The sequence below is a fragment of the Pristiophorus japonicus genome, chromosome 11 (assembly GCF_044704955.1).
Source record: "Pristiophorus japonicus isolate sPriJap1 chromosome 11, sPriJap1.hap1, whole genome shotgun sequence".
NCBI lineage: Eukaryota > Metazoa > Chordata > Chondrichthyes > Pristiophoridae > Pristiophorus > Pristiophorus japonicus.
In genome coordinates, this window is record NC_091987.1 from 119053174 (window position 1) to 119076932 (window position 23759).

At 44.2% G+C, this 23759-nt stretch overlaps 1 protein-coding gene across 1 annotated transcript; it reads right to left on the minus strand.

Moving 5' to 3' along the window:
• Positions 1-1228: 1228 nt before the first annotated feature.
• On the minus strand, positions 1229-21785 carry rpl6 (ribosomal protein L6). Its single transcript, XM_070892738.1, is given in 5 exon segments — positions 1229-1392; positions 1394-1628; positions 1631-1848; positions 1850-1923; positions 21750-21785. Coding segments are annotated over 5 exon segments (615 nt in total). The 3' UTR covers positions 1229-1340.
• Between the last annotated feature and the right edge of the window lie 1974 nt (positions 21786-23759).

Consider the following 23759-nt stretch of genomic DNA (forward strand, 5'->3'; position numbering starts at 1 on the left):
TCTGTATCGGCTTCAGCCTCATCAGGGTTGGCCTCAAGTTCTGCAAAATATAACCGAACAGACAAATGGTTAGCAGCAGAGGAGGGGACAGGGTGGGTGGTATGAGTAGGCTCACACAGTGCAGGCAGCAGGCTCATTTGAAGGTCCACAATGAATGATAGCACACTGCATCAACTGAAGCGTAGCTGATGGAGACATTCCTCATGAATCGAAGTATGGCTAGCCCGCGCAGAACTTAACATTTAGCAAAGCCAGACTGTGGAATTTGCAGGACTTACCCTCTCTCTCGAGTGTGGGCTCAGCTTGTGCAGTGGTGGTTGCTTTTCTCCAGGCAGGACCCATCAAAGCAGCGACCCTCTCTTCCAAAGGTGTCAGTGGGTGCAGATTTGCTGAGCCGCCTCCTGTTCGAGTTCTCTCTCTTTTGCTGTGTGCCACCTTCCTCTGCAAAAATGAAAATATAACATTTTAGAGAGGGTGTCTTTCTTCTAGCTGGGACATATAGATGGTCACATTTACAATTGCAATTCCAGTGAATAACTGAAAATATTACTTACACTAACTACTTGACCAAGGTCCTGCCACTTCTTTTTGCACTGGCCTCCAGACCTCGGGGTGGTCACCATTGCATAGTAATCTTCCGCAAGTTGGTTCCAGCGTTTCTTCATTTCTTTTGGTGAAACTTTCATGTGACCTCTGCTGGTGTCCAGCTCATGCCATGTGGCCTCAATCGCAGTAACCAGTACCTCCACTTTATCCTGTGAGAAATTCTTGATCCTTGAGCCGCGTTGCATATTGTATTGCAGCTCCAATTTTTTCCACTGAGAATTAAAGTTCTCACACACAACTGGCTATTTAAAAATGGCCGAATGCAGGTCGGGAGCTGTACTGGCCATGCACGCCCATAGCAGTCACGTAGAAAACGTCATTTTCTTTTTCGCACATGCACAGAAGGGGGGGGGGGGGGGATATCGCTTTTTCAGTGCAGATATTAGGCTCCACCACCCCTCCCCCGCCGAAGCTAAAGGACAGGCTGCGCAGCGCCAATTTTAAAAATTAGAACGGGAAAACTTTCAAGTTATTTTTTTGGAGTAGTCGGGGCCAAAAAAAAGGGTGTAACTCTTGAAATATGCCAAAAAACGACATTGGGGAAAATTGAGTCCATAATATGTACACTGATTAATTTTATAGGGCAATTTTATTCTCCGGGTCGGTGTCAGTCTGGGTGGGGTTTTTTTAAATTATAGTAACATTTTAATTTTTGAATTCTGTTCTCAAACATAAAACAGGAGGCAGAACTGTTGAAATCCCAGTTTTAATAAATGTCACTTTCTACAGCATGTTTAGAAGACCAATTTATGTGCGTAAACCCCCTTAGACAGATAAAACATGGAGGTAGCCACGGAGCTGTGGGGTCTGTTTAATAATGGACAGGATTTGGGAATCCACAGCCTTCTGGTCTTTCTTCCGCTGTTCTGTTAGCTGATATTTCTCTTTCTCGGTGTCGAAGATCTCGCCTTCTTGGTGCTTGGGCCTGCGCAGCTGCTTCTTCTTGAAGTACGAGTCAATCAGGTGCTTGAGTATTTTCATGGCAGACAAGTCAATCTTTGTGGATTTTGAGATGACAAATTCTGGTGAACTCTACGCAGTGGGACACGGTTGAGAACCAGAGGACTAGTGACCAGCAGCAGGCCACTACCGAGCTGCTTCAGGAAAACCACATTCTTACACTTGTGGCGACTGATCAGCAGAATAAGGACCGTCCAGGGGTGATGGATGCATGAAGGTGCCTCGTGCTCACTGAAAGGTTTATTACCGTGGCTAGTCTTTTTGCGGGGGACATCTTCAGTGAGGCATTTTGACGACACAGCTACCACCATTTTTGTCTCCTCCAACAGGCTTGGCGATTGAAAAGGGTGTATTTTCCTGTGGTAACTGAGGCTAGCTTCATTGTACAAGTACAGCATTCACTTAACCCCTCCAGAGAGTCTCACTTCATTTTGCTCCAAAGCCCGGTCGGGCCTGACGGGATTTACATTCCAACTTTAGCCTCACAACTGCACGGTGATTGCAGTGTTAATGCAGCATACAATCCGTGCCGTGAATGCATAACGTTCACACTCAAGTGTAAACGACTGTGATATTATTGCTGAAAATGTAATCAAGAATTGATTTACCATCAATTACTGGGAAATTCTATACACAGGATCTGTTAGAGAAGAAGATAATGGCCCAGAAATCCTGGTCAGCTGCTTCCCGCGGGGGATCAGGTAAAAAAACTTTAACAAGATGCACACTTACTTGAAGCTGCTGCGCCCACGCGAGTTCCCGGTCCTGAGGCCTCCGTCAGGACGTGCTGGAGCTGCAGTCACATGGCTCTGGGCAGCCAATCAAGGTAAAGTATGTTCTCATTCACAATAATGAGAACTCCGTAAGTTGGAGTTCCCATTATTATGAATGAGAAACCCCACAAACACACAAAACATTGTTAAAAAATATAAAAAATACACAAAATATTTAACATTAATTTAAATTAAAGTTATTTATGTATTATTAAAAATATATATTTTTCTGATTTTTAAAGTTTTTTTAATTATGCTTTAAAATCAATTTAATGTAGTGGGCATGGTTTTTAAAAATGTTTTTTTAATTTTATTTTTTATGTTTTTGTGTGTTTTAAAACTCTTATGCTGGTAAAAGTAGGCAATGTGCCTGCTTTTATCAGGCACAAGAGTTTTCAAGACGTTTGCTAGGCAAGATATGGGTAAATACCACAATCTTGCCCTTGCAAATTTCCTGGCTGCTGAGATACTGAAGATCTACCGTACGGACACGGGAAGCAGGAATTTCTGCCCCAGTGGCCTGGAATTTGCAGTCAGCGGTGAAGCGAGGGCGTTCACTGCTGGTCCTGAAGTATGCTCCACACAAAGATCTCGCAATCCCTGTGTCGAGAACTTTGGGTTTTCCGACCTTCAATTCAAATCAACGGAGGTTAATGGGGATACATAGAAACATAGAAACATAGAAAATAGGTGCAGGAACAGGCCATTCAGCCCTTCTAGCCTGCACCGCCATTCAATGAGTTCATGGCTGAACATGCAACTTCAGTACCCCCTTCCTACTTTCACGCCATACCCCTTGATCCCCCGAGTAGTAAGGACTTCATCTAACTCCCTTTTGAATATATTTAGTGAATTGGCCTCAACTACTTTCTGTGGTAGAGAATTCCACAGGTTTACCACTCTCTGGGTGAAGAAGTTTCTCCTTATCTCGGTCCTAAATGGCTTACCCCTTATCCTTAGACTGTGACCTCTGGTTCTGGACTTCCCCAACATTGGGAACATTCTTCCTGCATCCAACCTGTCCAAACCCGTCAGATTTTTAAACGTTTCTATGAGGTCCCCTCTCACTCTTCTGAACTCCAGTGAATACAAGCCCAGTTGATCCAGTCTTTCTTGATAGGTCAGTCCCACCATCCCGGGAATCAGTCTGGTGAATCTTCGCTGCACTCCCTCAATAGCAAGAATGTCCTTCCTCAAGTTAGGAGACCAAAACTGTACACAATACTCCAGGTGTGGCCTCACCAAGGCCCTGTACAACTGTAGCAACACCTCCCTGCCCCTGTACTCAAATCCCCTCGCTATGAAGGCCAACATGCCATTTGCTTTCTTAACCGCCTGCTGTACCTGAATGCCAACCTTCAATGACTGATATACCATGACACCCAGGTCTCGTTGCACCTTCCCTTTTCCTAATCTGTCACCATTCAGATAATAGTCTGTCTCTCTGTTTTTACCACCAAAGTGGATAACCTCACATTTATCCACATTATACTTCATCTGCCACGCATTTGCCCACTCACCTAACCTATCCAAGTCACTCTGCAGCCTCATAGCATCCTCCTCGCAGCTCACACTGCCACCCAACTTAGTGTCATCCGCAAATTTGAAGATACAACATTTAATCCCCTCGTCTAAATCATTAATGTACAGTGTAAACAGCTGGGGCCCCAGCACAGAACCCTGCGGTACCCCACTAGTCACTGCCTGCCATTCCGAAAAGTACCCATTTACTCCTACTCTTTGCTTCCTGTCTGACAACCAGTTCTCAATCAACGTCAGCACACTACCCCCATCCCATGTGCTTTAACTTTGCACATTAATCTCCTGTGTGGGACCTTGTCGAAAGCCTTCTGAAAGTCCAAATATACCACATCAACTGGTACTCCTTTGTCCACTTTATTGGAAACATCCTCAAAAAATTCCAGAAGATTTGTCAAGCATGATCTCCCTTTCACAAATCCATGCTGACTTGGACCTATCATGTCACCATTTTCCAAATGCGCTGCTATGACATCCTTAATAATTGATTCCATCATTTTACCCACTACTGAGGTCAGGCTGACCGGTCTATAATTCCCTGCTTTCTCTCTCCATCCTTTTTTAAAAAGTGGGGTTACATTGGCTACCCTCCACTCGATAGGAACTGATCCAGAGTCAATGGAATGTTGGAAAATGACTGTCAATGCATCCGCTATTTCCAAGGCCACCTCCTTAAATATTCTGGGATGCAGTCCATCAGGCCCTGGGGATTTATCGGCCTTCAATCCCATCAATTTCCCCAACACAATTTCCCGACTAATAAAGATTTCCCTCAGTTCCTCCTCCTTACTAGACCCTCTGACCACTTTTATATCCGGAAGGTTGTTTGTGTCCTCCTTAGTGAATACTGAACCAAAGTACTTGTTCAATTGGTCTGCCATTTCTTTGTTCCCCGTTATGACTTCCCCTGATTCTGACTGCAGGGGACCTACGTTTGTCTTTACTAACCTTTTTCTCTTTACATACCTATAGAAACTTTTGCAATCCGCCTTAATGTTCCCTGCAAGCTTCTTCTCGTACTCCATTTTCCCTGCCCTAATCAAACCCTTTGTCCTCCTCTGCTGAGTTCTAAATTTCTCCCAGTCCCCAGGTTCGCTGCTATTTCTGGCCAATTTGTATGCCATTTCCTTGGCTTTAATACTATCCCTGATTTCCCTAGATAGCCACGGTTGAGCCACCTTCCCTTTTTTATTTTTACACCAGACAGGAATGTACAATTGTTGTAATTCATCCATGCGGTCTCTAAATGTCTGCCATTGCCCATCCACAGTCAACCCCTTAAGTACCATTAGCCAATCTATCTTAGCCAATTCATGCCTCATACCTTCAAAGTTACCCTTCTTTAAGTTCTGGACCATGGTCTCTGAATTAACTGTTTCATTCTCCATCCTAATGCAGAATTCCACCATATTATGGTCACTCTTCCCCAAGGGGCCTCGCACAATGAGATTGCTAATTAATCCTCTCTCATTACACAACACCCAGTCTAAGATGGTCTCCCCCCTAGTTGGTTCCTCGACATATTGGTCTAGAAAACCATCCCTTATGCACTCCAGGAAATCCTCCTCCATCGTATTGCTTCCAGTTTGGCTGGCCCAATCTATGTGCATATTAAAGTCACCCATTATAACTGCTGCACCTTTATTGCATGCACTCCTAATTTCCTGTTTGATGCCCTCCCCAACATCACTACTACTGTTTGGAGGTCTGTACACAACTCCCACTAACGATTTTTGCCCTTTAGTGTTCTGTATCTCTACCCATATAGATTCCACATCATCCAAGCTAATGTCTTTCCTAACTATTGCATTAATCTCCTCTTTAACCAGCAATGCTACCCCACCTCCTTTTCCTTTTATTCTATCCTTCCTGAATGTTGAATACCCCTGGATGTTGAGTTCCCAGCCCTGATCATCCTGGAGCCACGTCTCCGTAATCCCAATCACATCATATTTGTTAACATCTATTTGCACAGTTAATTCATCCACCTTATTGTGGATACTCCTTGCATTAAGACACAAAGCCTTCAGGCTTGCTTTTTTAACACCCTTTGTCCTTTTAGAATTTTGCTGTATAGTGGCCCTTTTTGTTCTTTGCCTTGGGTTTCTCTGCCCTCCACTTTTTCTCATCTCCTTTCTGTCTTTTGCTTTTGCCTCATTTTTGTCTCCCTCTGTCTCCCTGCATAGGTTCCCATCCCCCTGCAATATTAGTTTAACTCCTCCCCAACAGCTGTACTGGTCCCACCTCCCCCAGAACCGGTTCCAATGCCCCAAGAATTTGAATCCCTCCCTGCTGCACCACTGCTCAAGCCATGTATTCATCTGCGCTATCCTGCGATTCCTACTCTAACTAGCACGTGGCACTGGTAGCAATCCCGAGATTACTACTTTTGAGGTCCTACTTTTTAATTTAGCTCCTAGCTCCTTAAATTCTTTTCGTAGGACCTCATCCCTTTTTTTACCTATGTCGTTGGTACCAATGTGCACCACGACAACTGGCTGTTCTCCCTCCCATTTCAGAATGTCCTGCACCCGCTCCGAGACATCCTTGACCCTTGCACCAGGGAGGCAACATACCATCCTGGAGTCTCGGTTGCGTCCGCAGAAACGTCTATCTATTCCCCTTACAATTGAATCCCCTATCACTATCGCTCTCCCACTCTTTTTCCTGCCCTCCTGTGCAGCAGAGCCACCTACGGTGCCATGAACTTGGCTGCTGCTGCCCTCCCCTGATGAGTCATCCTCCCCAACAGTACCCAAAGCGGTGTATCTGTTTTGCAGGGGGATGACCGCAGGGGACCCCTGCACTATCTTTCTTGCACTGCTCTTCCTGCTGCTCTTCCTTTCCCTATCTGGCTGTGGACCCTTCTCCTGCGGTAAGACCAACTCACTACACGTGATACTCACGTCATTCTCAGCATCGTGGATGCTCCAGAGTGAATCCACCCTCAGCTCCAATTCCGCAACGCGGACCGTCAAGAGCTCGAGGCGGATACCTAGTGCGAGCTGCTGTGATGTCAACAGGCTGTCTAAGCAGCCAATCAAAACGCAGAATTCTCACAGATGGGGAACAAGGAAGTGGGTAAGCTCTTAGAATTCTAACTTTTGAAAAATATTAGCGAGAGCAAAACAAAGATTGAGGCTCACACATGGGGAAAAGGCAAACCTGAAATAAAGATGGACAAACTTTTGAAAAAATTACAATTTAAAAATATTTCTTAAACATTTTAATTTTTTTTAAATGGACACATTTCACACTGCCCAGAATGAAAACTAGATTTTCAGGTCCAGAACCTTTCTTTAATGGTAATAACACTGTCAAAACCCCAGATACACCTAATCCCTTTGGGTCTAACATTTAGCAGTGAATTTAACAGTGTACTTACTGCGGAAGAGTTGAAGTTTTAGTCAGTTTCCCTGATTTTGGTGATTACATTGACTGGCAGGCTCTGTGAGGTGGTGGTGGTGGGGTGGGGGGGTGGGTGCACAGCACAGACTGCGTTGGAGCTGCCATTGAAAGACCGCAACTTTTTGAAAGTTTGTGTATGATATTTCAGCTTCTACCTTATGCCCCATGTGAGTTTCGCCGAAAACACTGGTGAGGTAGTTAAAGTGTTATTAATTGGATTCCCAACCTGATCCCGCCTCCAATAAGTCCACTTCCAGTTTTACCAGAGACGGGACAGGAGCGTGCAACCAACCTGCTCCCAGGGGGTGTTACCACAATTTAAATATTATAATGAGGCTGGAATTTTGCATTTAACTGTCTGTGGACGGGTTTCATATAATTCGTGAAATCCAGCAGTTAAACAGAGGTGGGGACTGTTGCATTTAGGAGATAAGTGGCTTTATACCTACCTCTGGATTCAGGGTCCTGACCATATCCACCCTGCGATGGGAGACCCCCCCCCCCCCGATCCCGGTCGATTGCTATCCCCCCCTCCTGCAATCCCTCTCCCGGATCGGCCCCTCGCTTCTGAGGCCTATCCACCTGTCGCCTCTCAATGGGGCTGGCTGCAGACGGGAATCCGAGGCCTCGCATTCAAATCAGGCCCTGCCGTTAAAGTCGGCAGCGATTGTGAGAAACCTGGCCTCCTGGATTTCCCATCCGCCTCAGAGGCCCTTGCCCCCAGCCCACCTCCTTTGAGAAAATTCTTTATTTCGCTCTCTGTAACATTTTTTAAAAGTCCGGATAAAAGCAGTTTCTCGTTTCCTGGTTTCCTGTCTTTGAGAATTTGGCAATGTGATTGGCTGCTTAGGTAGCTTGTTGATGTCACAGTAGTATCGGACTAGGGATTTGCACTATACTCTGCTGAAATTAAATGAATGACAAAAATGGCAAACTTCTCACCACAGAGATCATGAGATTTCTGTGATCTCTGTGGGCAGCTTTCTTCAAGGCCAGCGACGGTCACCTTTCCTTCGCCGCTGACCGCAAATTACAGACCAATAATATGATATATTCTAGGGTGACATATCAGTGCAGTACTGCAGGAGTTCTGCACTCTTGGAGGTGCCACCTTTCGGAAGTGGCATTAAACCAAGGCCCTGTCTGCCCTCTCAGGTGGACGTAAAAGATCCCATGGCACTATTTTGAAGAGGAGCAGAGAAGTTCTCCCTGGTTCCCAGGCCAAAACTTATCCCTCAACCAACATTACTTAAACAGATTATCTGGTCATTATCTGATTACCGTTTGTGGAATTTTGCTATTCACAAATTGACTGCCGCATTTCCTACATTATAACAGTTACCAACAATGTGGTATATATCAATGATTTAGACTTCCATATAGGGAGTATAATTAAGAAGTTTGCAGATGACACAAAAATTGCCCGTGTGATTGATAATAAGGAAGAAAACTGTAGACTGCGGAAAGATATCAATGGACTGGTCAGATGGACAAATAGGTGGCAACTGGAATTCAATCTAGAGAAGTGTGAAGTAATGCATTTGGGGATGGCTAACAAGGCAAGGGAATACACAATAAATGGTAGGATACTGAGAAGTGTAGAGGAACAGAAGGACCTTGGAGTTCATGTCCACAGATCCCTGAAGGTAACAGGTAGATAAGATGGTTAAGAAGGCAAACAGGATGCTTTTCTTTATTAGCCTAGGCATAGAATATAAGAGCAGGAAGATTATGCTTGAACTGTATAAAACACTAATCGGGCCACAGCTGGGCTACTGGGTACAGTTCTGGTCACTACATTACAAGAAAGATGTGATTGTACTAAAGCAGGTACAGAGGAGATTCATGAGGATGTTGCCAGGACTGGAGAATTTTAGCCATGAGGAATGATAGCTGGGGTTGTTTTCTTGGGAACAGAGGAGGCTGAGGGGAGACTTAATTGAGGTTTGTAACATTTGAGGGGCCTCGATAGAGTAGATAGGAAGAAGCTATTTCCCTTAGCAGAGAGGTCAATAACCAGGGGGAAAGATTTAAGGTCATTGGTAAAAAGATTAGAGGGGAGTTGAGGATAACATTTTTAAAACAGAGGGTGGTGGGGATCTGGAAAACTCTGCCTGAAAGGGTGATAGAGGCAGAAACACTCAAAGCATTTAAAAAGTGCTTGGATATGCACTTGAAGTGCCATAACCTACAAGGTTGGAAAGTGGGATGAGGCAGGATAGCTCTTTCAGCTGGCACAAACACGATGGACCTACTTCTGTGTCATAAATTTCAATGATTCTATAATTCTACTACACTTCAAATGTACTTCATTGGCTGCAATGGGATTTCGAATGTCCTGAGGTCAAAAAAGGCGTTATATAAATGCATGCCGTTCTTTTTCTTTCTTTAAATGAGGTTGCATCATAAAACAGTAATCCAGCGAAATGAGGTTACTTTTTTTAAAATCCAATTTTAAGGATTAAATCAAGTGCGTTTTATTGTTTTGCCAGTTGTGCATACACAGCAGTCATATTCCAATTATTCTTCATGTTAATGAGTAGATTCTAGTAAAACAGATTGTAGTAACCAACCTATTAATATATTTTAAGAGTGTTATTAATTATCAATTTAAAAATGTACCTTGATGAGGCTACAGGCTACTATTGTTTCTTAAATTTATGAGTCAAGTGTATATCTTAAGTACATAAGTGGTAGGCACAATAACTCTGTATTATTCACCTATTTATACTAATCAAACATTTTAAAAAGAGACTAATTGCCATATAGTGTGCACAAAGACCATTTATCAAATGTTCTGATTAAATCTATCAATGTAATTGGAAAATGCGGTTGTAGCTGAGCAGTTTCCAATTACCTTTCCGTTCAATGAATTGCATCTATTCTCCTTCGTCATCATGAACAAATATCAAACCTTGATTCTCAAAACAAAGAACTAAATCCAGGTCTTCCTACAAAATAAAATTTAAAAAATATATTTTTGAATTAAAAAAATTAAATTGGAGAATTATAAACCATCTGAAAACGGAAATACTCTCAAATATTTTAATGTTCTACTTTTCAGTGCTCATCAATCTATTGATGACTTTAGTTGATTCCAATCCCTGTACTTCAGTAAAAATTTAAATATCATCAAATAATATCATAGCTACTAAGTACAGTGTGTTACATGACTACAATGCACCCGGGGGCCGAAATTGCCCTCCACTGGAAACGGGGCACACCTACCGTGTTTCGACTGTTTTTACCGGTGCGGTTGATACAGTGGTCTCAAGCAAAATTCCGCTCTTTGGCATTTTTTTTTCAGCGGACTGGAAGTCGGTCATAATGGGGGCGGATATGCAGCGGTGAGCGGAAGTTTGCACACTCGAGGGGCAGAAGTTGGGGGCGGGCAGAGTGTCCTCCACTGTCACTCATCAGTGTAGTGCTGATGATGTCATCACGGTGCCACGTCACCACGACTCTCCCCTTCACTTAAAGGGGAGAGATGCTGCGATTCTTTAAGTTCGGTCCACTGAGCCACCAGGGAGGGTTTTGGCCGCGCCAGCGACCTGGCACCCAAGAGGGGGTGTCAGGCTGCCTGTTGGTAGCCTGACCGAACCCAGGGACATAATTGTCGGCCAGACCTGGCAGTTGGCCGAAAAAAAAAAATGGTGGCCGCAGCAGTAGGTCCTCCCCTTTAATGGCGGCCACACTGCCATTTTGCAAGCACTCCAAGCACAGATCACCGACAGATAAAGCTGCCGCTGGCACCGAGCGGGCGGCAGGAAGATATTTTCAGTGAAATTTCGCCATCGGGGGGGAAACATCGGCGATACGCACTCTGGTGATGCACTTTGGACGGATGGGCAGCAGCAGAGCAGTATTGGGGAAAGCGGGTCACCACAGGAGGGCAATTTACAAGATGGCAGCCATTCGATGAAAAATCGGCGGCCATTGCACTCTGCAGCGTGGCTGCCATTTTCCGGCAGTAACGGGCCTTAAGGGAAAGGGTAATTTCAGCCCCTCAGCATGTCGCACTGACCTCACACAAACCATGAAAGTGAAGCTTGAACAGTACTCCAAACTCTGAGGGCTAGAAATTTGGTATTGCCCTTTTAAGGCGGTGACACCGCCAGGGTGCTACTTTTAGCGCTGGGTGACGTCTATCGCCTCAAAGTGCGATATTCAGTTGTTTCGCCCCAAGTGGAGAGTGAAGCGCTAAGAGAAGCGCTCCACACTCCTCTTAGGGCCCTAACAGAGCGATAGCGCAGGAGACCTGCTCAATTTTTCTGATGCTAGGATGCAGGGTTCCTGGCGCCTGAAGATGAAAAAGAAAATCCTGATGAAAATTTCAATAACCTTCACCCACAGTTCCCCATTACTGCAAGAAATAATGAGAAGTTTAAAAACTGAAATTTTAGCACTGACCTTGCACTCCGGACGATGTCGCCCCCGGGATCGTCGCTGGACCGATTTCTTACCCCTGCTGGTCTCAGCGCCAGGCGCTATGGCAGGCAAAAGAGTTAATTTTGCAAACATGGGGCTACGGGGCATTGCACACTCGGGGCCGCCGCTAAACCTTCACTGAAGTGTGTGGCAGGAGCTGACAGCGCAGCACCCGAAGAGGAGGTGCTTAGTGCCCTGTTAGCAGCCCTCTGGGGCACGAACCGCTGCTGCTATCCAACCAAATTTCTCCCCCTGAGTGTCTCTGAGGCTGTGAACACAAAAGTTTTCATGTTATGTAAATAAGTATTTTTTTTTAGTTGTACTATTGGAATTCAATCTTTAAAAAAAAAACTCTTGCTAAATGCTATGATGGTGGACCTGGAATTTTATTTATATAGCTCTGCATTGCAAGAAAGAACATTTGGAACAATGAAGTCATCTAACAGGAACAATGATTTCACTGAGAATTAATACAGTTCATTTTACATAAATATAATACTCCTGCATATGTCATCACGCAGTAACCATCCAGAAGGTCTGATTCCCTAGTATCTTTTGGCCATTTAAGTGATATAAACCCACAAAGCCTTTATAGTGATGTGAAAGTACAGGATTATTACACAATTTTAGTTACCTTTTTACAAATGCTGTTTCTTCTTTTATTTTTTAGCGATGCAATATTTCCTCTGCTAACACAACCCAGTATCTTTGGGCATTTCACAACAACTCATCACTGAGCTAAGAGCAAATTATAGGAGTTTCAAGCTGTTATTTTCCTACTAATTAGGTTTCCATTAGTTAAACTTCTGATAGCACAGCTCTTAAAGAATATGCAATACAAAGTGCATAACATTCCACCACCTACCACCTGCATTCCCCAAAGAGCGGGTACTCAGGCAATAGGTTACTTTCATATTCTACAGACACATACCCATGTTGTCAAGATGTATAAGGTCAATAAGGTGCAGCCACCTGCGAGGACCCGAAGAAGGATATTAAGTTCAATTGTGTTTTACAATGAGCTCAAATGCGATTTGAATCCAGCATTGCCAGAGGTTATTCAGTGGCTGTCTATGTGGAAGGCACAGTTACATTAATCTTACAAATGTCTAGTATTTTCAGATGTCAGCAGTGAGCATAGCTGTCATTGACCATGTCCCCCATGTTTCATTGTATATCTCAGGTGACAAAAGACTGCATCAGAGAAGCAGGTTCTGAAAACAAATTCAATTGGGAATGCTGCAGCAACATCCCAAAGTTTCCTGGCAACCTGAGGCAAAAGAACGGCGCAATTATGGTGCAATGCCGACTTTCTGTGTAAAAGATTGGGGAAATTTGGGCACAAGTGACTTACACCCATTTTTGCGCTACTCCTTAATTTCCGCAATCTTTCACTCGGTTCTGCAAAATCTTTGCTGCTCATTAAAACGTTTCAACCCATGCAAAGTGCTGCTCATGCAACTTTCCTGAATTCATGGCGATTCTGAATATGGTGTAAATTCACACCTAAAACTTTAAGCGCAACAGGACCCAAATTTATAGTTCTGGTGTTTTAGTGGATTTTTAAAGAAATTCTTTTTATTTCTCTTCACTAGGACCGACAATGTGTTACCTGTGTCTTTGAATTCGTCATTAAAGCTTCAGAATGATTTGCATTAAAGATTGAAAAACTTTCACAATTGCATTTTCTTAACCACGCTTTGCCCAATGCGCATAAATGATGGTTTCCAACTTTAATTTTCATACATACTGAGAGACTTGAAAAAGGAATGTGGTGCAAGTGCACCGCTTTCCTCGGTCACCGATCGTTTATGCTGATTTCATAAGAACATAAGAAATACGAGCAGGAGTAGGCCATACGGCCCCTCGAGCCTGCTCCGCCATTTAATACGATCATGGCTGATCCAATCATGGACGCAGGTCCACTTCCCTGCCCGCTCCCCATAACCCCTTATTCCCTTATCGTTTAAGAAACTGTCTATCTCTGTCTTAAATTTATTCAATGACTCAGCTTCCACAGCTCTCTGAGGCAGCGAATTCCACTGGTCCACAACCCTCTGAGAGAAGAAATTTCTCCTCATCTCAGTTTTAAATGGATGGCCCCTTAATCTATTATGCCTTCTCGTTCTAGTCTCCTCTATCAGTGGAAACATCCTCTCTGCATCCACCTTGTCAAGCCCCCTCATAATCTTATACGCTTCGATAAGATCATCTCTCATTCTTCTGAATTCCAATGAGTAGAGGCCCAACCTACTCAACCTTTCTTCATTTGTCAACCCTCTCATCTCTAGAATCAACCTTGTGAACCTTTTCGGAACTGCCTCCAAAGCAAGTATATCCTTTCGTAAATATGGAAACCAATATTGTACGCAATATTCCAGGTGTGGCCTCACCAATACCCTGTATAACTTTAACAAGACTTCCATGCTTTTATACTCCATCCCCTTTGCAATAAAGGCCAAGATTCCATTGGCCTTCCTGATCACTTGCTGTACCTGCATACTAACCTTTTGGGTTTCATGCACCAGCACCTCCAGGTCCCGCTGTACTGCAGCACTTTGCAATTTTTCTCCATTTAAATAATAACTTGCTCCTCGATTTTTTCTGCCAAAGTGCATAACCTCACACTTTTCCACATTATACTCCATCTGCCAAATTTTAGCCCACTCACCTAGCCTGTCCATGTCCTTCACAGGTTTTTTGTGTCCTCCTCACATATTGCTTTTCCTCCCATCTTTGTATCATCAGCAAACTTGGCTATATTACACTCAGTCCCTTCATCCAAGTCGTTAATATGGATTGTAAATAGTTGGGGTCCCAGCACTGATCCCTGTGGCACCCTACTAGTTACCGATTGCCCACCCGAGAATGAATCATTTATCCCAACTCTCTGTTTTCTGTTAGTTAGCCAATCCTCCATCCATGCTAATATATTACTCCCAACCCCGTGAACTTTTATCTTGTGCAGTAACTTTTGACGTGGCACCTTTTCAAATGCCTTCTGGTAGTCCAAATACACCGCATCCACTGGTTCCCCTTTATCCACCCTGTTCAGTACATCCTCAAAGAATTCCAGAAAATTTGTCAAACATGACTTCCCCTTCATAAATTCATGCTGACTCGGCCTGACTGAATTATGCTTTTCCAAATGTCCTGCTACTGCTTCTTTAATAATGGACTCCAACATTTTCCCAACAACAGATGTTAGGCTAACTGGTCTATAGTTTCCTGCTTTTTGTCTGCCTCCTTTTTTAAACATTTGCAATCTGCTGGGACCTCCCCAGAATCCAGGGAATTTTGGTAAATTACAACCAAAGCATCCATTATCCCTGCTGCTACTTTGACATTGTTGCCAAATTAAGTTAATCTAAGGGTTAAGTCATGGCAGGAGAGCCTAGACACGTGTCATGCTCCTCCTGTGCTATGTGGGAACTCGGACGCTTCCAGTGTCCCTGACGACTACATGTGCAGGAAGTGTATCCTGCTGCAGCACCTGACAGACTGCATTGCGGCACTAGAGCAGCGCATGGATTCACTCTGGAGCATCCGTGATGCTGAGGATGTCGTGAATAGCAAATTTAGTAAGTTGGTCACACCACAGGCAAAGTTTACTCAGGCAGATAAGGAATGGGTGACCATCAGGCAGAACAATGGAAGAAAGGTAGTGCCGGAGTCCCCTGCGGTCATCCCCCTCCAAAACAGATACACCGATTTGGGTACTGTTGGAGGGGATGACTCATCAGGGGAAGGCAGTAGCAGCCAAGTTCATGGCACCATGGGTGGCTCTGCTGCACAGGAGGGCAGGAAGAAGAGTGGGAGAGCTACAGTGGTAGGGGGTTCTATTGTAAGGGGAATAGATAGGCGTTTCTGTGGCCTCAATCGAGACTCCAGGATGGTATGTTGCCTCCCTGGTGCAAGAGTCAAGGATGTCTCGGAGCGGCTGCAGGACATTTTGGAGGGGGAGAGTGAACAGCCAGTTGTCGTGATGCATATAGATACCAAAGATATAGGTAAAAAATGGGATGAGATCCTACAAGCTGAATTTAGGGAGCTAGGAGTTAAATTAAAAAGCAGGACCTCAAAGGTAGTAATCTCAGGATTGCTACTAGTGCCACGTGCTTGTCAGAGTAGGAATTGCAGGATAGCTAAGATGAATACATGGCTTGAGGAGTGGTGCAGGAGGGAGGGATTCAAATTCCTGGGACATTGGAACTGGTTCTAGGGGAGGTGGGACCAGTACAAACCGGGCGGTCTACACCTGGGCAGGACTGGAAGCAATGCCCTAGGGGGAGTGTTTGCTAGTGCTGTTGGGGAGGGGTTAAACTAATATAGAAGGGGGATGGGAACCTATGCAGGGAGACAGAGGGAAGTAAAATGGGGACAGAAGCAAAAGATAGAAAGAAGAAAAGTAAAAGTGGAGGGCAGAGAAACCCAAGGCAAAAATCAAAAAACCCACATTACAGCAAAAGTCTAAAGGGACAAAGTGTGTTAAAAAGCCAAGCCTGAAGGCTCTGTGCCACAATGCGAGGAATATTCATAATAAGGTGAATGAATTAACTGCGCAGGCAGCTATTAACGAATATGATATAATTGGGATTACGGAGACATGGCTCCAGAGTGACCAAGGCTGGGAACTCAACATCCAGGGGTATTCAACATTCAGGAAGGATAGACAGAAAGGAAAAGGAAGTGGGGTAGCGTTGCTGGTTAAAGAAGAAATTAACGCAATAGTAAGGAAGGACATTAGCTTGGATGATGTGGAATCTCTATGGGTAGAGCTGCGGAATACCAAAGGGCAGAAAACGCTAGTGGGAGTTGTGTACAGACCACCAAACAGTAGTAGTGAGGTTGGGGACAGCATCAAACAGAAATTAGGGATGCGTGCAATAAAGGTACAGCAGTTATCATGGATGACTTTAATCTGCATATAGATTGGGCTAACCAAACTGGTAGCAGTATGGTGGGGGAGGATTTCCTGGAGTTTATTAGGGATGGTTTTCTCGACCAATATGTCGAGGAACCAATTAGCAATCTTGTTCTGCGAGGCCCCTTGGGGAAGAGTGACCATAATATGGTAGAATTCTTTATTAATATGGAGAATGACACAGTTAATTCAGAGACTAGGGTCCTGAATTTAAGGAAAGGTAACTTCGATGGTATGAGATGTGAATTGGCTAGAATAGACTGGCGAAAGATACTTAAAGGGTTGGTGATAGATAGGCAATGGCAAATATTTAAAGATCACATGGATGAACTTCAACAATTGCACATCCCTGTCTGGAGTAAAAATAAAATGGGGAAGGTGCCTCAACCGTGGCTAACAAGGGAAATTAGGGATAGTGTTAAATCCAAGGAAGAGGCATTTAAGTTGGCCAGAAAAAGCAGCAAACCTGAGGACTGGGAGAAATTTAGAATTCAGCAGAGGAGGATAAAGGGTTTAATTGGGAGGGGGGAAATAGAGTATGAGAGGAAACTTGCTGGGAACATAAAAACTGACTGAAAAAGCTTCTATAGATATGCGAAGAGGAAAATTAGTGAAGACAAACGTAGGTCCCTTGCAGTCAGAATCAGGTGAATTTATAATGGGGAACAAAGAAATGGCAGACCAATGGAACAAATAGTTTGGTTCTGTCTTCACTAAGGAAGACACAAATATCCTTCCGGAAATAATAGGAGACCAAGGGTCGAACGAGAAGGAGGAACTGAAGGAAATCCTTATTAGACAGGAAATGGTGTTAGGGAAATTGATGGGATTGAAGACCGATAAATCCCCAGGGCCTGATAGTCTGAATCCCAGAGTATTAAGGAAGTGGCCCTAGAAATAGTGGATGCATTGGTGATCATTTTCCAACAGTCTATCGACACTGGATCAGTTCCTACGGACGGGAGGGTAGCTAATGTAACTCCACTTTTAAAAAGGAGGGAGAGAGAAAACGGGAAATTATAGACTGGTTAGCCTGACATCAGTAGTGGGGAAAATGTTGGAATCAATTATTAAAGATGAAATAGCAGCGCATTTGGAAAGCAGTGACAGGATCAGTCCAAGTCAGCATGGATTTATGAAAGGGAAATCATGCTTGACAAATCTTCTAGAAGTTTTTGAGGATGTAACTAGTAGAGTGGATAAGGGAGAACCAGTGGATGTATGTATTTGGACTTTCAAAAAGCTTTTGACAAGGTCCCACACAAGAGATTGGTGTGCAAAATTAAAGCACATGGTATTGGGGGTAATGTATTGACGTGGATAGAGAACTGGTTGGCAGACAGGAAGCAGAGAGTCGGGATAAACGGATCCTTTTCAAAATGGCAAGCAGTGACTAGTGGGGTGCCGCAGGGCTCAGTGCTGGGACCCCAGCTATTTACAATATACATCAATGATTTAGATGAAGGAATTGAGAGTAATATCTCTAAGTTTGCAGATGACACTAAGCTGGGTGGTGGTGTGAGCTGTGAGGAGGACGCTAAGAGGCTGCAGGGTGACTTGGACAGGTTAGGTGAATGGGTAAATGCATGGCAGATGCAGCATAATGTGAATAAATGTGAGGTTATCCACTTTGGTGGCAAAAACATGGAGGCAGAATATTATCTGAATGGCAGATTAGGAAAAGGGGAGATGCAACGAGACCTGGGTGTCATGGTGCATCAGTCATTGAAGGTTGGCATGCAGGTGCAGCAGGTGGTGAAGAAGGCAAATGGCATGTTGGCCTTCATAACTAGGGGATTTGCGTATAGGAGCATGGAGGTCTTGCTGCAGCTGTACAGGGCAATGGTGAGGCCTCACCTGGAATATTGTGTTCAGTTTTGGTCTCCTAATCTGAGGAAGGACGTGCTTGCTGTTGAGGGAGTGCAGCGAAGGTTCACCAGACTGATTCCCGGGATGGCAGGGCTGAGGAGAGACTGGGTCGACTGGGCCTGTATTCACTGGAGTTTAGAAGGATGAGAGGGGATCTCATAGAAACATATAAAATTCTGACGGAACTGGACAGGTTAGATGCAGGAAGAATGTTCCTGATGTAGGGGGAGTCCAGAACCAGGGGACACAGTCTAAGGATAAGGGGCAAGCCATTTAGGACCGAGATGAGGAGAAACTCCTTCACTCAGAGAGTTGTTAACCTGTGGAATTCTCTTCCGCAGAGAGTTGTTGATGCCAGTTCGTTAGATATATTCAAGAGGGAGTTGGATATGGCCCTTACGGCTAAAGGGATCAAGTGGTATGGAGAGAAGGCAGGAAAGGGCTACTGAGGTGAATGATCAGCCATGATCTTATTGAATGGTGGTGCAGGTTCGAAGGGTCGAATGGCCTACTCCTGCACCTATTTTCTATGTTTCTATGTTTCTATGTTTCTCTTAAGACCCAAGGATGCAAGCCATCAGGTCCAGGGGATTTATCCACCTTTAGTCCCATTATCTTACTGAGTACCATCTCCTTAATGATTGTGATTGTGTTAAGTTCCTCCCCCCCCTATAGCCCCTTGACTATCCACTGTTGGGATATTGTTAGTGTCCTCTACCGTAAAGACTGATACAAAATACTTGTTCAGAGTTTCTGCCATCTCCATGTTCCCCATTACTAATTCCCCGGTCTCGTCCTCTAAGGGACCAACATTTACTTTAGCCACTCTTTTCCTTTTTATATACCTGTAGAAACTTTTGCTATCTGTTTTTATATTTCATGCTAGTTTACTTTCAGTCTATCTTCCCTTTCTTAATAATTGTTTTAGGCACTCTTTGCTGGCTTTTAAAAGCTTCCCAATCTTCTGTCCTCCCATTAGTTTTGGCCACTTTGTATGCCCTTGTTTTTAAATTGGATACCATCCTTTATTTCTTTAGTTAGCCACAGATGTCTGTCTTTTTTTTCACACCCTTTCCTCCTCACTGGAATATATTTTTCTTGAGAGTTGTGTAATATCTCCTTAAATGTACACCACTGTTCATCAACCTTCTTGCACTTTAATGTATTTTCTCAGTCCACTTTACCCAACTCTGCCCTCATAGCTTCATAGTCTCCTTTATTTAAGCTTATACGCTGGTTACAGATCCAACTTTCTCACCCTCCATCTGAATTTGAAATTCAACCATGCTGTGATCACTCATTCCGAGGGGATCTTTTACTAGGAGATTGTTTATTAATTCTGTCTCATTACACAAGACCAGATCTAAGATAGCCTGCCCCTAGTTGATTCCATTACATACTGCTCAAGGAATCTGTTCCTTATGCACTCTATGAACTCTTCCTCTAGGCTACCCTGACCAATTTGATTTTTCCAATTAATATGGAGGTTAAAATCATCCATGATTATTGCTGTTCCCTTTTTATAAGTCCCCACTATTTCTTGGTTTATACTCCAACCAACAGAGTTGCTACTGTTAGGGGGTCTATAGACTACGCCCACCAATGACTTTTTCCCCTTATTATTCCTCATTTCCACCCAAACTGTTTCAACATCTTGATCATTTGAGCCAATATCGTTTCTCACTAGTGCAGTGATTCCATCCTTTATCAACAGACCTACCTCACCTCTTTTTCCTTTCTGCCTGTCCTTCCGACTTGTCAAGTACCTCTGAATGTTTAGTTCCCAGTCTTGGTCACTTTGCAACCACGTCTCTGTTATAGCTATCAGATCATAGCCATTTGTAACTATTTGTGCCGACAGCTCATCCAATTTGTTAAGAATGCTGCGTGCATTCAGATAAAGAGCTTTTAAATGTGTTTTCTTAACATTTTCTCCTGCTATGGTCCCAGTTTCTGATACACTCTTATGTTTATAGATTCTGTCCCTTCCTGTCATGCTCTAGCATCTATAGTTTTCCCATCCATCCATGAATAAGTTTTGCATAAAGGCAACTGTAAATAATGATCTCGGGAAAGATTTTAACTTGCAGCCCGGGTGTACAACCTGAAATGCAGGTCAGCCCACCTGTCATAGAAACTGACAGATTTTCATTCCCTTTGAAATCAATGGAGATGAAGGACGGAATTTTCCGAGGTGGTAGTGGGCACGATCGGTGATGGGTTGGGTGGGAAAGTTGTTATTTTTTTACAGCTGTCATCCCGCCCCTACACACTGACAGCACTATGTTAGATTATACGTCAAATCTAACGTGGCCATGGTTCCTTTAAAGATCCCAGCTGAAAACGTGTCATGAATGACATCGCCAGATCTGCTCCATTTAATTGGTCCAGGTAATGTGCTGGGTGGGCTTAATAGGCCCCATTAAGATATAAGTTTATTTTCAACACCGGGATGGAGCCAGCAGTGGGGTCTCAACCCGCCATGGCCACCGCCCGCACCAGACCCGCCGAGATCGGCAAAATTCTGGTCAAAGAGTGGGCAGCCAATCCACACCAGTTTTGCAGAACTTGCAGATCTAGAAAATCTACCCCAAGTCCTTTAAAATCAATTAGTTGGAAAACCAGAATATTAAATCACCAGGTGTTTGGGTTCAGTTTTTACCAGTAGCACATGCCTGAAATGGCTGATGTTGACTTGCTGTTGTTCAGAGTTCATCAGAGGTTGTATTATTAACTTATACCCCTCCTATCTTGTATCCCTCTTATCTATAAAACACTTTTATACATTGTTTGCATTGTTCAGTCTGTAATATATAACTGTCAGAGAAGTATTTTCTTGCTAACATGAGCATAAGAGAACCAACTGAATGGGAGTGAAATTGGCATGGTGTGAGCCTCCCATTAGCACCTTCGGGGGGCGCTAACGGGGCACAAAAGTGTTTACGCCAGTGGGTGCTACCGACTCCCGCGAAATTGCGTGGGGGTTTGCGGAGGCACAAAACCTGTAGTGCCCCGCTCGCATTGGTACCGCCCCGGGTCGCTGCATCTGCGGCGATGACATCATCGGCATGTGCGGTGACCCCTTTTCACCCCGCTGTGGCCCTTTTTCGCCCCGTGGCAGAAATTGGGATGCGCCCCGTGAGGCTACCGCGGGCGATATCAACGCCGGGCCACACTCCGCTCGCGGGGCGAAGGTTAAAGGGGAGCTACGCAGTGCCATTTTAAATGTTCGGCTGACTTACCGGCTCGGCCTCGATGTAGCTTTCCGCGGGCTCCATGCTGTGATGGTGCAGCCTGGCACTCCGCTTCGGTGCCTCGCTGCCGCCTGGACACCCTGCATCCCAGGTGGCCTAGTGGTGACCCCTCAAAACCCCTGCAGAGCTCGCAGCGGGTCCTCTCCTGTAACGGAAGGGGAGGGCCCTATGATCATGTCAGCGCTATGTGGAGAGGCCACGTAGTGTTTCGGGTTGTGCGCGTTTAGTGCCCCCGAGCCATCCCTGAGAGGAAGTGGAGCACCTGACATTGTGCTCTAGTTCTTTTCGGGGGCGTTAACCCGAATTTCGCTTCCGGGGCGGGACTTCTGCGACGGGTGCAGGATGTCCCTCCTCGTGAAGGTTACTGCCCACAAACGGGGCGATACGCAATATTGACCCCAATGTTTCTATTCCTTCTCTCTGAGAAAATCTCATGCTAACAAAGATTTCCCCAACAACTAAATTCCCCCCAAATAATCACTGCAATCACAATCACGACAATACAAAAGAAAAGTTGTTTTCTTGGTGATCAGACTTTCTCCAAAATAACTGGGTCAACATATGAAGCCGCAGTTTAATTGAGGCATGTCTGGCAACTTTGATTACTGATTGCATTTGCCCTTTCTTTATAGCCAAGGTACATAGTGAACTATCAGATACAATAAGGGAGAGTTCGGCTTGAGTGCTGAATGGGTACGATAAGTATCACATGCAATTCTATTTTAATGTGGAATGTGGTTATATGCATGTGTATTATTTCATGCTTCATTTTGTTGATTAAGTGTATTGTTACAGCTGCATTTATTTGATGCCATTTGCATTATGCAGTGTTAAATCCATCATACTATCTTAGCTACAAGTTTGGCATTACTTGAAATGAGGTATTGCTTGGAATTAATGACATGCTTTAAGCACACATCATCAATCAAGTAGCAATGAAAACATGATGGAAAATTAACTCTTATGTCCGTCACTAGAAAATGTTAATTTATCCATTTGTTAAAATTTGAACAGCTGTCACCATGTTCCAAATGACTTTATCCCAGAGAGTGAGTAATTTGCAATGATATCGCCCTACCAACATTCACTGCATACTTTGTATTAATAAGAACATAAGAACATAAGAAATAGGAACAGGAGTAGGCCATACGGCCCCTCAGGACTGCTCCGTCATTCAATAAGATCATGGTGATCTGATCATGGACTCAGCTCCACCTCCCTGCCTGCTCCCCATAACCCCTTATCCCCTTATCGTTTAAGAAACTGTCTATTTCTGTCTTAAAATTATTCAATGTTCCAGCTTCCACAGCTCTCTGAGGCAGTGAATTCCATAGATTTACAACCCTCTAGGAGAAGAAATTTCTCCTCATCTCAGTTTTAAATGGATGGCCCCTTATTCAAAGATCATGCCCTCTAGTTCTAGTCTCCCCCATCAGTGGAAACATCCTCTCTGCATCCACCTTGTCAAACCCCCTCATAATCTTATACGTTTCGATAAAATCACCTCTCATTCTTCATAACTCAACCTTTCCTCACAAGTCAACCCCCTCATCTCCAGAATTAACCTAGTGAACCTTCCCTGAACTGCCTCCAAAGCAAGTATGTCCTTTCGTAAATATGGAAACTAAAACTGCATGCAGTATTCCAGGTGTGGCCTCACCAAAACCCAGTATAGCTGTAGCAAGACTTCACAGCTTTTATACTCCATCCCCTTTGCAATAAAGGCCAAGATTCCATTGGCCTTCCTGATCACTTGCTTTGCCTGCATACGAGCCTTTTATGTTTCATGCACACGTACCCCCAGGTTCCGCTGTACTGCAGCACTTTGCAATCTTTCTCCATTTAAATAATAACTTGCTCTTTGATTTTTTTTCTGCCAAAGTGCATGACCTTGCACTTTCCAACATTATACTCCATCTGCCAAATTTTTGCCCACTCACCTAGCCTGTCTATGGCCTTTTGCAGATTTTTTGTGTCCTCCTCCCACATTGCTTTTCC